Source organism: Nomascus leucogenys, chromosome 13 (assembly GCF_006542625.1).
Source record: "Nomascus leucogenys isolate Asia chromosome 13, Asia_NLE_v1, whole genome shotgun sequence".
NCBI classification, from domain to species: Eukaryota; Metazoa; Chordata; class Mammalia; order Primates; family Hylobatidae; genus Nomascus; species Nomascus leucogenys.
The window spans coordinates 29,487,215-29,500,971 of record NC_044393.1 but is presented as its reverse complement, the minus strand read 5'-3'; the positions used below and the strand labels follow the sequence as shown (position 1 = coordinate 29,500,971).

Here is a 13,757-nt window from a genome sequence, read left to right as displayed (position 1 = left end):
GCCCTGGTGGCAGTGGTGGCTGTGGTGAGCCATGGTCAGATTATGGAGAATCTTGAAGGTGGAACAGACAGGATTTGAGGATGGATTGGGTGTGGAAGGGGGTGGTAAAGGAAAGGAAGGAGTCAAGAATGACTCCGAGGAGGCCGGCCACGGTGGCTCATACCTATAATCCCGGCACTTTGGGAGCCCAAGGCAGGTGGATCGCCTGAGGCCAGGAGTTTGAGACCAGCCTGGCCAACATGGTGAAACCCCGTCTCTACTAAAAATACAAAAATTAGCTGGGCGTGGTGGCAGGTGCTTGTAATCCCAGCCACTCGGGAGGCTGAGGCAGGAGAATCACTTGAAGGTGGGTGGCAGAGGTTGCGGTACGCCAAGATTGTGCCATTGCACTCCCTACCTAGGTGACAAGAGTGAAATTGCATCTCAAAAATAAAAAATAAATAAATGAAAAAGGTTTTTGGCCTGAAAAGGGGAGACAAAAGATTCCAACTGGAGCACATTTTAGGGGAAGATCATGGGTTTGTTGTGCACAGGTCAAGTTTGAGATGTCTGTCAGGCATTCAAGCAGACACATGAAGTAGAGGCCAGGCCACTGGATTCAGGGGCGATGGGGCAGGGGAGGGACTGGAGGGCGAGTCAGCCTTGCTGACTCAGGCAGGGGCACAGCTCTGAGCTTGGGACTTGAGGCCCTCCTCCTCCACCCTGGCCTCAGCTCAGGGCTGAGTCTGACAAAAGACAGGTGTAATCACTTCCCAAGGCCATGGCTGACCCAGTTCTTTGGCTGCTCTCAATGGCCCTGGTCACATTTAATCTTCTGTGGCACTGTGTGTGTGAGGTTTGTCCAGTCTGACACACAGCTCTGGATCAAGAGTCGGCAAACTAAGGCCCTCAGTTAAGTCTGTCTGTTTTGGCAAATAAAGTTTTATCCAGATCCAGCCAATCCCATTTAGGCTGTCTAAGGCCACTACAGCAGAACCAAGTGGCTGCCAGAGACCACGTGGCCTGCAAAGCCTAAAATATTTACTGTCTGGCCCTTTAAGGGAAACATTTGCCGACTCCTCTCCATCTTTCATTAAACAGTGTGTGGTTCTGTTATAGGAACACACAGCAAGCTGTTGAATAAGACATTTAGGTGGTTCCCAACTTTTTGCTATTATGAAAATGTTACAATAAACATTCTTACCCTTGTTTCCCTGGACTCTTGGGCACACACAGTGGAATTCCTGGTCTGTAGGAAAGACATGGGCATCTTCAGTTTTGGGTCAATTTTGCCAAATTGCTCTCCAGTGTAGCTGAGGCCAGTTACACTCCCAGCAGCAGTGGAAAGAGCCCATCTTTCCACGTTCCTGTAAACTTATTACCTATCAGGTGTCCTCAGCCTTCAGTAGTTACCAGTCTTTCACTGTGTGTAGATTCTCTTGGATTTCCTGGCTGTGAGTGACAGGTGTGCTCCTTTGTCTTGGTGCTCTGGACCCCTGTACAATACTGAATTGTGTTTACTAGCCATTTGTTCCTGGCTTTTAAGAGAATATTTCATGTTTCACCACATAGTATAGGGTTTTACCTTTAAGTACATGTTTACTGTACGTTGGGGTTTTTTTGTTTTGTTTTGAGACAAACTGTCGCTCTGTCACCAGGCTGGAGTGCGGTGGTGCGATCTCAGCTCACTGCAACCTCCGCCTCCCAGGTTCAAGTGATTCTCCTGCCTCAGCCTCCCAAGTAGCTGGGACTACAGGCATGCGCCACCATGCCCAGCTAATTTTTGTATTTTTAGTAGAGACGGGGTTTCACCATGTTGGCCAGGATGGTCTCAATCTCTTGACCTCATGATCCGCCTGCCTCGGCCGCCCAAAGTGCTGGGATTACAGGCATGAGCCATCGTGCCCGGCCTTTGTTTTTTGAGATGGGGTCTCTCGCTCTGTCACCAGGCTGGAGTGTAGTGACAAAATCTTGGCTCACTACAACCTCCACCTCCCTGGTTCAAGCGATTCTCGTGCCTCAGCCTCCCACGTAGCTGGACCACAGGCACGTCCCACCATACCCAGCTAAATTTTTTGTATTTTTTTGTAGAGATGGGGTTTCACTATATTGCCCAGGCTGGTCTACAACTCCTGGGCTCAAGTGATCTGCCTGCCTTGGCCTCCCAAAGTGCTGTGATTACAGGTGTGGGCCACCACACCTGGCCTATTTTGTGTTGTTGTTGATTTTTGTTTTCAGCATTTTTTATTGCTTTTCTGAGAAAGGGCCTCTGTCACTCAAACGATCCTTCCTGAGTAGTTGGGACTACAGGTGTGTGCCACCAAAGCCAGCGAATTTTCTTTCTTCTTCTTTTTTTTTTTTTGAGACAGAGTCTCACTCTTGTCACACAGGCTGGAGTGCAGTGGCATGATCTTGGCTCACTGAAACCTCTGCCTCCCAGATTCAAGCAATTCTTGTGCCTCAGCTTCCCAAGTAGCTGAGATTACAGGATGCACCACCACATCTAGCTAACTTCTGTATTTTTAGTAGAGACAGGGTTTTGTCATGTTGGCCAGGCTGGTCTCGAACTCCTGGCCTCAAGTGATCTGCCCGCCTCAGCCTCCCAAAATGTTGGGATTACAGGCGTGAGCCACTGTGCCTGGCCTAATTTTCTCATTTTTGTAGAGACGGGGTCTCACTATGTGGCCCAGGCTGGTCTCAAACTTCTGGGCTCAAATGATTCTCTAACCTGGGCCTCCCAAAGTGCTGGGATTACACTATTACTCCTTTTTAAATTTCTTTGAAACTCTGCTCATTGATTTTCTGTATTTATTATCTAAGTAATACATCTATGTAATAAGGCTATAAATCTGATTTTTTTTTTTTTTTTTAAGAAATGGATCTTATTTTGTCACCGAGGCTGGAATGCAGAGGTGCAATCACAGCTCACTGCAGCCTTGAACTCTTGGGCTCAAGCAATTCTCCAGTCTGGACCCCCCAAAGTGCTGGGATTACAGGTGTGAGCCACCACACCTGGCCTGCCGTGGCCCCCCTCCCAAGTTTTCTTTTCTTTTTTTTTTTTTTTTTTTTTGAGATGGAGTCTTGCTCTGTTGCCCAGGCTGGAATGCAGTGGCGCGATCTCCGTTTACTGCAAGCTCTGCCTCCCAGGTTCACACCATTCTCCTGCCTCAGTCTCCCGAGTAGCTGGGACTACAGGCGCCCGCCATCACACCCAGCTAATTTTTTGTATTTTTAGTAGACAGGGTTTCACCATGTTAGCCAGGATGGTCTTGATCTCCTGACCTCGTGATCCGCCTGCCTTGGCCTCCCAAAGTGCTGGGATTACAGGCGTGAGCCACTGCACCCGGCCACCAAGTTTTCTTAATATATGTATCCTCATTTTTTGTTTGAACTAAATAATTTTTATTTATATATGACTTCATATTTAGAATAGGTTTAAATTTCCACATAGTTGGAGATTACGTGGCTTTTGTCTGCGGCCAAAGAATATGGTTGAAACTGATGTGATATCTGTTGAGATTTGTCCTGCACCCTAGTAGTTGGGTCATTTTTGTAAATGTTCCTTGCGTGATTGAAAGTAATGTGTTGGTCTCACACAGGTCTGAAATTAAAATTTTAAAAGTTAAAAAATTAACTGTCAGGTTCAGGATTCTATTGGGGTTCATTGATCATGATTAGTAACTGTATTAACATCCTCTATGTACTTTTTTTTGGTTGTTTGGTTTATTAGTTACTCAAAGAGGTCTTATGTCTCCCTATGATGGAGGACTTGGCAATTTCTCCCTGTGTTCTTAATATATTTTCAGCCTCTTTTTTTTTTTTTTTCTTTTTCGAGACAGAGTCTCACTCTGCTGCCCAGGCTGGAGGGCAGTGGCGTAATCTCGGCTCATTGCAACCTCCGCCTAGCAGGTTCAAGCAATTCTTGTGCCTCAGCCACCTGAGTAGTTGGGATGACAGGCATGCACCACCACGCCCGGCTAATTTTTGTATTTTTAGTAGAGACAGAGTTTTGCCATGTTGGCCAGGCTGGTCTTGAATTCCCGGCCTCTAGTGATCCACCCACCTCGGCCTCCCAAAGTGCTGGGATTACTGGCATGAGCCACTGTGCCTGGCCTATTTTCAGCCTTAAAAACAAAAACCCTGGAACATAGAAGTTCAGAACTTTCCTCTCTTCACAGAGTTCCTCCTCGCATCATTTCATGGTGATCCTCTTATCCCCAATGTCTTCTGCCTGAAGGCCTATTTTGTCTGAGTTTTCTATAGGTACATCTTTTGGTTAGTTTTTCTCTAGTACACCTTTTTCCATCGTTTTACTTTTTGGTGCCCTTAGGTTTTAAATGTCCTCTTGTAAATAGCATAGAGCTGCATTTTATTTTTTCTTGGCCAATCTGGTCATCTGTGTTTTAAGAGGTGAATGTAAACCACATTTTCTACCTCTGGTTTTGTACTATATATTTACCATCCCTTTTACTTTGCTTCCTTTTTCTCCCTTTCTGCCTTCCATTATAGTTTTAATACCCATCACTACCCTTTTCTCTGCATTGGCAGTTATAGTTCTGTTTGTATTCTTTTGGTGATCCCTCTTAAATATCTGAAATACACACCTGACTTTACAAAGCCAGACAATGCTCGGTCTCTTTATCCCCCTCTCAAATCGAACTTCCTAGAACACCTTAACTCTGATTGCCCTCTCAGTCTTCCATGTTCTTGTGTCTCATGCATCTTGTTTCTGTGGCCCACAAATTAATCATTATTATTCATGTTGCATATTAAATGCTTGTTTAGATTCACTCACGTTTACCAATTTGCTCACCATTTTTCCATCTAATTTCTTCCTTTTGGGTTCCCTGTCCTTGTTACTAAAGTACATTCTTTAAAAATTATTTCGGCGGCCGGGCGTGGTGGCTCACACCTGTAATCCCAGCACTTTGGGAGGCCGAGGCGGGTGGATCACAAGGTCAGGAGATCGAGACCATCCTGGCCAACATGGTGTGAAACCCCATCTCTACTAAAAATACAAAAATTAGCTGGGCGTGGTGGCAGGCGCCTGTAATCCCAGCTACTCAGGAGGCTGACTGAGGCAGGAGAATCGCTTGAACCCGGGAGGCAGAGGTTGCAGTGAGCTGAGATCGCACCACTGCACTCCAGCCTGGCGATAGAACGAGACTCTGTCCCCCACCCAAAAAAAAAAAGATCTTCGGTCTGCGCATTCTGCTCTGGATTTTAAGCATATTTCTGGCAGCTCTCCTTCAGGAACTGCCTCTACAAGTCTTTCAGTGTTCGCCTCTGGAGCTCTGCTCGGGCCCGCGAGTTCTCCTGGCGTTGCCATCCGTGGCCTTTTCCTTTTTATTCTCCATCACCCGTCTCTCTGGTGAGCTGCTTCCGATCAGCCTCCAGGTCCACGATTTCTCTTCTGTTGTCCTACTCTGCCTTCTCACCTCATCCTCTGAGACCTGAATTTTGATGGCTCTACTTTTCAATTATATTATTCTTTTTCAAACCTGGGCATTCATTTCTAGCGTCTTGCTCTATCCTGTGTCTGACTGTGCCTCCCGCACCTTCTCCCTTCTCTTGCCCTAAGCCCTGTGAAGGCGCCGGGCCTTTGGCTCCGGCTGTTTCCCACGGCGCCCAGAACCGCGTCAGTCCTGACACAGACTCGGTGAGGGCGGGAAGTGGTGCCGTGGGGCTGCAGCCCGGCTCGCCCGCTCCATCGGCCCAGGGTGGCCCCACCGGCCTCCGGGCCTCACCTGAGTTCAGGCCGCGGGAGAGGTTCGGTCTGCGGGAGAAGCTCCCGCGCTGCTCATGACGTCACGGGACTGTGACGCGCCCAGTAGCCCCGCCCCTCGCGTCCCGGGCCGGGGACCCAGGCTCTCTGCGCCGTGACGTCACGGGTCCGGGCGGGCGGGTTGTGCGTCCGCCCAATGGGAGCGGCGCGCTGGCCTCCCCTTTAAGGAATGTTGTGACCTGACGTCACCGGGCGAGTTACCTCCCGCAGCCGCAGCCGCCGTGCTCAGCGCGAGCCCCGGAGCCCTTGAGCGCGAGGCACGGAGCCCCCGGAGCCCCCAAACCGCAGCCACATCCCCACGCCTCAGAGCCCCGGCCTGCGCGCCCAGCTGGGCCCGCGCGATGCCCTCAGACCGGCCTTTCAAGCAGCGGCGGAGCTTCGGTGAGGCCCGGCAGGCGAGCTGCAAGCTCTGGGCAGGGGTGCCGGGGAAGGGGGGCGCCGGCCGACCCCGACTGCCGCAGGTGACGTCAGCCCCGTGACGTCAGGCTCTGGCTGGACCCTCGGGCTGGGAGGCCAGCTCCGGCCTGGGTGGGGGCCGGCAGCTTCCCCACCGTGAGGATAGGTGCCAGGGGCTGTGGGGCCTGATGGCCCCGGGGGCGGGGGCTGGAGCTGGGGCGTGGCCGGGGGCCGCCCCTTGGGGACAAGCGGGGCGGACCTAGGCCGGGCCCGACCCGGCCTCACGGTCTGGCCGCTGTCCGCAGCCGACCGCTGTAAGGAGGTACAGCAGATCCGCGACCAGCACCCCAGCAAAATCCCGGTGAGTCCCGCGCCCCCAGCCCTGCCCCGCCTCCGCCTCGCGCGTCCCCGACACGACCCCCTGCCCGCCCGCCCTGCTCCCAGGTGATCATCGAGCGCTACAAGGGTGAGAAGCAGCTGCCCGTCCTGGACAAGACCAAGTTTTTGGTCCCGGATCATGTCAACATGAGCGAGTTGGTCAAGATCATCCGGTGCGTGGGCAGCCGCCGCCAGGAGGTGGCTTGGGTCGGGAGGGGAGCCGGGTTCCCGCCGAGAAGGGGTGGGAGTGGGGTCAGGGGTGATGGGACCGGGCGGTGGGCCCCTGTTCTGGGGCGGCTGGAAAGGTCAAGGTCGGGGCTGCAGTCGGTGTTGGGTCAGAGGTGACAGCTGGGGTGAGAATGGGTGTGAAAGGCTGGGAATCATTCTGGGGGTCAGGGCTATGTTCGCCCCGCAGCCAAGCCCCTCACAGCTGCATACTCTCCCGCCTGCTGCAGGCGCCGCCTGCAGCTGAACCCCACGCAGGCCTTCTTCCTGCTGGTGAACCAGCACAGCATGGTGAGTGTGTCCACGCCCATCGCGGACATCTACGAGCAGGAGAAAGACGAGGACGGCTTCCTCTACATGGTCTACGCCTCCCAGGAAACCTTCGGCTTCTGAGCCAGCAGTAGGGGGGTCGGCCTGGGAGTCCGGGGGCCCCGGTCAGGCCCTGCCCAGAGAGCTCCTGGTTCCTGAACTGAGCTGCCTCTGCCGTGGTGGGCTGGGCAGGCATGTGCCCCCCTAGTCAGAGGGCACCAACCCACCTACTCTGTCCCTGGGTGGATCCTGGGCCGGTCATGTTAGGGTTGTCCCTCTGGGTGCTGGCTGGGCTGGGGGAGGGTGGGGAGCAGCTCCCAGCACCCCTGCTGTGTGGTTCATCTTTTTTTTAGGCCCCTGCCTGTCTGCCCATCTGCCCCTCACCCACCCGAGGCTCTGCCCACCGCCTGGACCTGCCCACCCCTGAAAGACTGGCCCCTGGCTCCCCGCCCCTCGGTCTCCACGTGGTGTATGGATCTGTGGTCATTGTCCCTCTGCAGAATAAAGATTGCTCAGGCCTGCCTGGCCCTGTGCCTCCAGCTGCTTGCTTGGGAGTGGGGAGGGTGCTGGTGGGGCTGCCTGCACCATCCCCGGGCTCTGGCACACAGACGTGTGTTCTGTGGCCTCGGTGCTCGCTCTGGAAACCCACACCTGTGTGTAGTGTTCCAGAAGATTATTAGGGGCCACCCCCTCTAGGAGTGCAATGCAGATGTGGTCTCAGGGTAGACTTCATAACAAAAAACATTTATTAAGTAGCCACAATCTAACAAGCCCTGCTCACCTGCCTCTTCTCCTTCCTGTCTGTCTGGGAGGGGGCTCCTTGGTGTGCAGAACCACGAAGTGGGGGTCCAAGTTGGGGAGCTCCCAGTTCTTCCCCATAGGTCTTGTTGTCAGCTATGGGTCCCTTTTGGTACCAGAGACTTGTGACCCTGGACTCGAACCTCTTCTGCCCAAGCACTCGCCTGCTGGCAACTCTGGCTGGAGGGCTTGGCCCAGCTTCTGGCCCCTCAGCCCCCTGAGGTCCACGCAGCCCTGTGCCAGCCAGGCCTACTTGAGCACGAGCATGGCCTCTGTGCCATCCTTGGCAGTCAAGTAGAGGCCATGTGTGAGGTAGTACTCCCGCCGCAGGAAGGCATAGAAGTAATCAGAGATGAGCAGGATCTGGGGGGAGAGAGAGGGTGTGAGACGCTGCTGGGTACCTCCCCCTGAACCCAGGATCCCTAAACTGTGGCAGGTGTTGGAAGACAGGAGCGCCCGTGCCTGGCTCTGGATCACAATCACTGGAGAAGCCCTGCTCAGGGCCCCCACCTCAGGGCCCATACTTGACCCTGCAAGGTCTGGCTTTTCAGAAGCTGCCTGGACTCCCCCTGCCCTCACCCATGGTCTACACCTCCATCCCAGGCTCTGGCCTCGAATGCCAGCCTGGTGCCTGTGCAACCAGAGGCCTCTGCCCCATCCTCCCACAGCCACTTCCATCCCAGCCAAGTCCACATCAAACTCCTCCCCTTCCCTCTGTCAAATACACTTCTCCCACTGGGCATCCATGCCCCCATCTTCCAGCCAGGTGCCCAGGCCACAAAATTGCCCTGACACTTCTCTCATACATCGAGCCACCATGACCTGTCAATTCCCCCTAAACTCAAATCCACCCTTTCGATCCATCCCCACAGTCACTACTCTGGACAGAGCCAGTGTCATCTCCTAAACAACAGCAAAGCTTGGTCCTTGGACTCCCTGCTCTCAAACCCATGCCCACCCCATTCTCCCTGGCAGCCAGAGGGAGCTTTTCAAAACCTACATCTGATGGTGTTACTTCCAGCCTTCAAATCCTCCAAAGGCTTCCCATGCCTTAGGGCAAAGCTAGAACTCCCTGGTGCTCTGAGACCTTGCTAGGGTCCCTGCCCGCCCTCTCCTGGCTCCACCTCACCCCACTGCAGGATATTTACTGTTTCCTCTGCCTGGAATGTTCTCTCCCCATTCATCTAGTCGATAGCTGCTTACTCTTCAGGGCTCAGGAAGGATCACTTGTCCCCCCAGATTAGGTCTTGGCCCCACTAATCTCTACTCGATAACAGACTCATCGAAAGTGTAATTTTCCATTCGGCTGACAGCCTGACTGTGCCTCCTCCCCTGGCCCAGGGCCTCCATCAGGGCAGGGTCTTCGAATGGTTCTGTCACTATGGTATTTCTGTGCCCAGCTCGGTCTGTCTGTCCCATTCTGGGCCACACACAGAAGAATCAAAGGGGGCCTAGAGGCTCAGCCCACTGTCTCTTCAAGGAGGCCCAGAAAGGAATAGGGATTTGCCAAGGGCCCTATGCACCAGACCCGGAGTCTGCAATCCCAGTCAGCCCAAGCTTCCCAAGACCACTGGTCCCTGGAACAGGTTGGGCAGGGCCCAGCCTCAGAGGATTGGCACCAACCACCTGGCACAGATGGGGAGACTGAGGCACAATGCACTTGGGGCAAGACAGGTTGAGCTAAGCCTGGGATCTAGACCTCCAGACCCTGTCTTGGGCAGCTTCTCACGCACCTGAAGGTAACAGAACAGCAGCTAAGGAGAGATCAGAGGCGCCTGGAGTTCAGGAAGGTGTCCTGTCACCAGCAGCTCTGATGGCCTCAGGACAAGTACCTGCCATTCTATCACCACAGAAGCCCATCTGGAAGGTTGAACAATCCTCATCTTAAACAGATGGGGAAACTGAGACTCAAAGGGTTCGATGGTTGGCCTAAGGCTACACCTGGAGCACTGGACTAATGGCCATGGACCCAGAAAGGTGGTCCACCTGGGGCCCAGATCACTGATGAGCACGAGATTGGTCACTGTCAGCAAAGCAGACAGAGCTCAGGCAGCCCCTGAGGCCCTGCCCCCAGCTGCCCAGCTGGGAGCTCCAGGCTGGCCCACTGGGGGGCAGCAATCACAGCAAAGGCTGACCTCATACCCTGCAGCCCTTTCTCACCCAGGCCCGAGATGCCATCTGGGCAGGAGGAGCCCAAAGCAGGGGCTGAGCTCAGAGGCTGATCCCTGAACCAGGTCAGCTGAGGGGCAGGTGCAGTCACAATCCACAACAATCAAAATGAAGCAACTCCATGTCACATAATAATCATCTGGACAAGAAGTAGGAAGAAAAAGATTAGGTTATTAGGTTGGACCATATGAAATTGCTAGTTTTGCAGATAAAAAAAATGGTTGAATACTGGCAATTTCATATGATCCAACCTAATATAAAACGCAAAAAAGTACACATAGAAGAGTAAGCATGTTATTTAGAAGTACCAGCAGAAATAACAGTAAGACTTTAGGTAGCTATTCTTTTCCCCTATAAGCCTTAACTTTGCAAACTACATACATGTATTCCATTGATAAAAATAAAACTTCGGCCAGGCGTGGTGGCCCATGCCTGTAATCCCAGCACTTTGGGAGGCCGAGGCAGGCTGATCACCTGAGGTTGGGAGTTCGAGACCAGCCTGACCAACATGGAGAAACCCCGTCTCTACTAAAAATACAAAATTAGCCAGGCATGGTGGCACATGCCTGTAATCCCAGCTACTCGGGAGGCTGAGGCAGGAGAATCGTTTGAACCCGGGAGGTGGAGATGCGCCATTGCACTCCAGCCTGGGCAACAAGAGCGAAACTGCATCTCAAAAAAAAAAATAATAAAAAATAAAACTTCAATTAAAACAAATCAGCCAATAAACCAATGAATCAATACATCAATGGGGGGGGAGATAAATCTTCCTTCCAGAAGAATTCCAAACAATGTAGGCCTAGTTATATCCCTCTCCCATAGAAGGAGCTTAATTCTTGTCCACTCTGCATCCCCTAAGCCTAGGGTGGTCTAGACTTGGTTACTCACTTCCTCCTGAGGAGCAGGGAAAGGGAAAAGAGTAACTTTACAGTGGAGAGACCTGGCTAACACTATCTTAACCACGTGGTGGAGGTTAACATCAGCTTGAAATCACATGGCTAGCATGTACCCCCAATAGATGTGATGAGAAGGGCACTTCACCTGGGGTATTCTTTCTAAAAACCCACAACCCCAGGATAATCCTAAGAAAAGCATCAGACAAACTAAGCTGGGGGACAAACCTAAATTGGGTGACATTCTACAAGATACCTGGCCAGTGCTCCTCAACTGTCAAGGTCATGAGAAGTCAGGAAAGACTAAGAAGAAAAGCAGAAGACACTGGGGAGATGTGACCTTAAATGTAACGTGGACCTTTCGATGGGGTCCTGGTAGAGAAAGAGGATGTGACTGGAAAAACAGGAATTCCAAATCCATTCTAGTGTTTTGGACTAATAGTAATGTATCAGGGAGAGTGTCTTAGTTTTGACAAACACATCATGGTAACATATAAAATGTTAACAACTGAGGCAACTAGGTGGGGGCTTACTCTGTTCTATCTCTGCAACTTTTCTATAAATCTAAAGTGATTCTAAAATAAAAAGTTTATTTAAAAAATAAATGAACTAGCTGGGAATGGTGGCTTGTGCCTGTAATTCCAGCTACTCAGGAAGCTGAGGCAAGGGGATCCCTTAAGCCCAGGAGGTCGACATGGGCAATGGAGCAAAACTCCAGCTCTTAAAACAGGAAAAAAATTAACAGCAATGACCTATTGTTGTATGTAACAAACTCAAAATATTTTGCTGAGTGAAAGAGAGCTTTGGCAAATGTACACATAAGATTTGCATTTTTCCTTGTATAATAAATTTTACATAAGAAAATGATACACATGCTGAAATATTTAGCAGGAAATGTACTGATGTCTGCATTTCAATTTGAAATACACTAAAAAAGTAAGATGGACTGAGGGATGATGGAAGAAGTACAGGAAGATGTGAATGGTGGACTCCCGCTGGTGGGTATGGATATGGGTGTCCAGTGCTAAAGCTGTCAACTCTGCTGTGTGTGTGGAAATCTGGAGGATAAAGGGGGTGGCGAGAAGAGCCCTGTGAGCAGCTTGGGCACACAGCCCTGGGCGTCATCAGTCCTGAGTGGGCACCCTGCCCCCAGGGAGAGGACACCAGGCTGGCCAAGAGGCCTGGCCCTTTCAGAGGGAAGCCTGTAGCCGGGACAACCTCTTCTGACCTTGGGGCTTTCCATTTGGGCCGTGAGGAGAGCAGGGATTTCCCAGAGACCCTAGGATGCAGCCAACACAGCAGCTGCAGACCCAGAGCCCGTTTGCCCAGTCTGGACAGGGGCAAGTTGGGCAAGGGGCTGTGGAATTTGCATGGGCAAGTCAGTGGCTGTGTGATGTTAAGTCTCTTCCTGTCCCCTGGGCTGCATTTTCCTCATCTGGAAAATGACAGTAAGAGGCTCTAGCTTGTTACCAACAATGCTGGGCTCCTCTAGTTTTTTTTTTTGAGACGAAGTCTCGCTCTGTCACCCAGGCTGGAGTGCAATGGTGTGATCTCAGCTCACTGCAGCCTCCGCGGTTCAAGTGATTCTCCTGCCTCAGCCTCCCGAGAAGCTGGGACTACAGGCGTGCGCCACCACGCCCGGCTAGTTTTTTTTTTTTTTGTATTTTTAGTAGAGACGGGGTTTCACTATGTTAGCCAGGATGGTCTCGATCTGACCTCATGATCCGCCCACCTCAGCCTCCCAGTGCTGGGATTACAGGCATGAGCCACCGCGCCCGGCCGGGCTCCTCTAGTCTTTGTGCCAGTTAGGGCCCCAGAACATGTCGGTCCCTCTGTGTCCTCAGGTCTCTGGATCCCACCCAATGTGGCTGAAATACTGCCTTGCCAATCCCCTTCTCAGACTTGCCCTCTTCTCCTCCCGCAGCCACCTCCTGCCGGGAGGCCCCCTCATCCTCTCTGGACACACACACACACACACAGGTGCACACACATACATGCACACTCACACTGCTCACACATGCTCGCACACACATAGGTGCACACACATACATGCACGCTTGTGCTGCTCACACAGGCTCGCACTGCACTCACAGGTGCACACACATACAGGTACACACATACACGCATGCTTGCAACGCTTAGATACACATGCTCGCACACACACAGGTGCACACACACATGCTCGCACTGCTCAGACACACACTGCACTCACAGGTACACACACATACACGCACACAGGTGCACATACACATGCAAGCTTGCAATGCTTAGACACACATGCTCGCACACACAGATCAACACACACGCACGCTCTCACTGCTCACACATGCTCGCACTGCACTCACACACACACAGATACACACACATACACGCACGCTCCCCTGCTCAGAAGTTCCCTGGCTCCCCCTGCCCTGCCCAGCAGCGCTGCAGCTCCTACCTATCCCTCAGAGGCTCATCTCCTGCCAGGAGTCTTCTCTAACCCTACATTGTTACATGGACCCTGAAGGGAAGCCACTGCCCACTGGCCTCCCAACCAAATGGGGCTGCATTTGCTCCAGTTCTATGGCCCCAGGCCTGGCACAGGGCCAGCTCTCTCTCAGTTGTTTGCTGGTCTCTATCCTCTCAGGGCTGCCCCCAGGGATGGCTCAGTCCACATTCCTCTCTATGGCAGCCATGAGGGCTCCAGGGCCGCCTTCCCCTGGGACCATGATGAAGAGCTCATGGGGCAGCTAGCTGATAAAGGGGTGACCAGGGACAGACAGGATGAATCAGAAGTAGAATGAAACCCTCAGAACATGCTCCAGTGCAGGGCAGGATGGAAAGAC

The 13,757-nt window shown here is 52.4% G+C and overlaps 2 protein-coding genes across 2 annotated transcripts in view; one reads left to right on the top strand and one right to left on the bottom strand.

Annotated features, from left to right (window-relative positions):
* Positions 1 to 5,179: 5,179 nt before the first annotated feature.
* MAP1LC3A (microtubule associated protein 1 light chain 3 alpha) lies at positions 5,180 to 7,599 on the top strand. Its single transcript, XM_030825217.1, has 5 exons — positions 5,180 to 6,145; positions 6,466 to 6,521; positions 6,605 to 6,711; positions 6,994 to 7,163; positions 7,426 to 7,599. The coding sequence occupies exons 1-4, from the start codon at positions 6,106 to 6,108 to the stop codon at positions 7,154 to 7,156; spliced, it is 366 nt and encodes a 121-aa protein (XP_030681077.1). The 5' UTR covers positions 5,180 to 6,105; the 3' UTR covers positions 7,157 to 7,163; positions 7,426 to 7,599.
* A 196-nt stretch (positions 7,600 to 7,795) lies between these two features.
* The window catches only part of PIGU (phosphatidylinositol glycan anchor biosynthesis class U), a 118,238-nt gene continuing 112,276 nt past the window's right edge, over positions 7,796 to 13,757 (bottom strand). Inside the window, exon 12 of the mRNA XM_003273553.3 lies at positions 7,796 to 8,233. Within this exon, the coding sequence (XP_003273601.1) occupies positions 8,120 to 8,233 (114 nt within the window). The 3' untranslated portion in view covers positions 7,796 to 8,119. The remainder of the gene's footprint in view (positions 8,234 to 13,757) is intronic.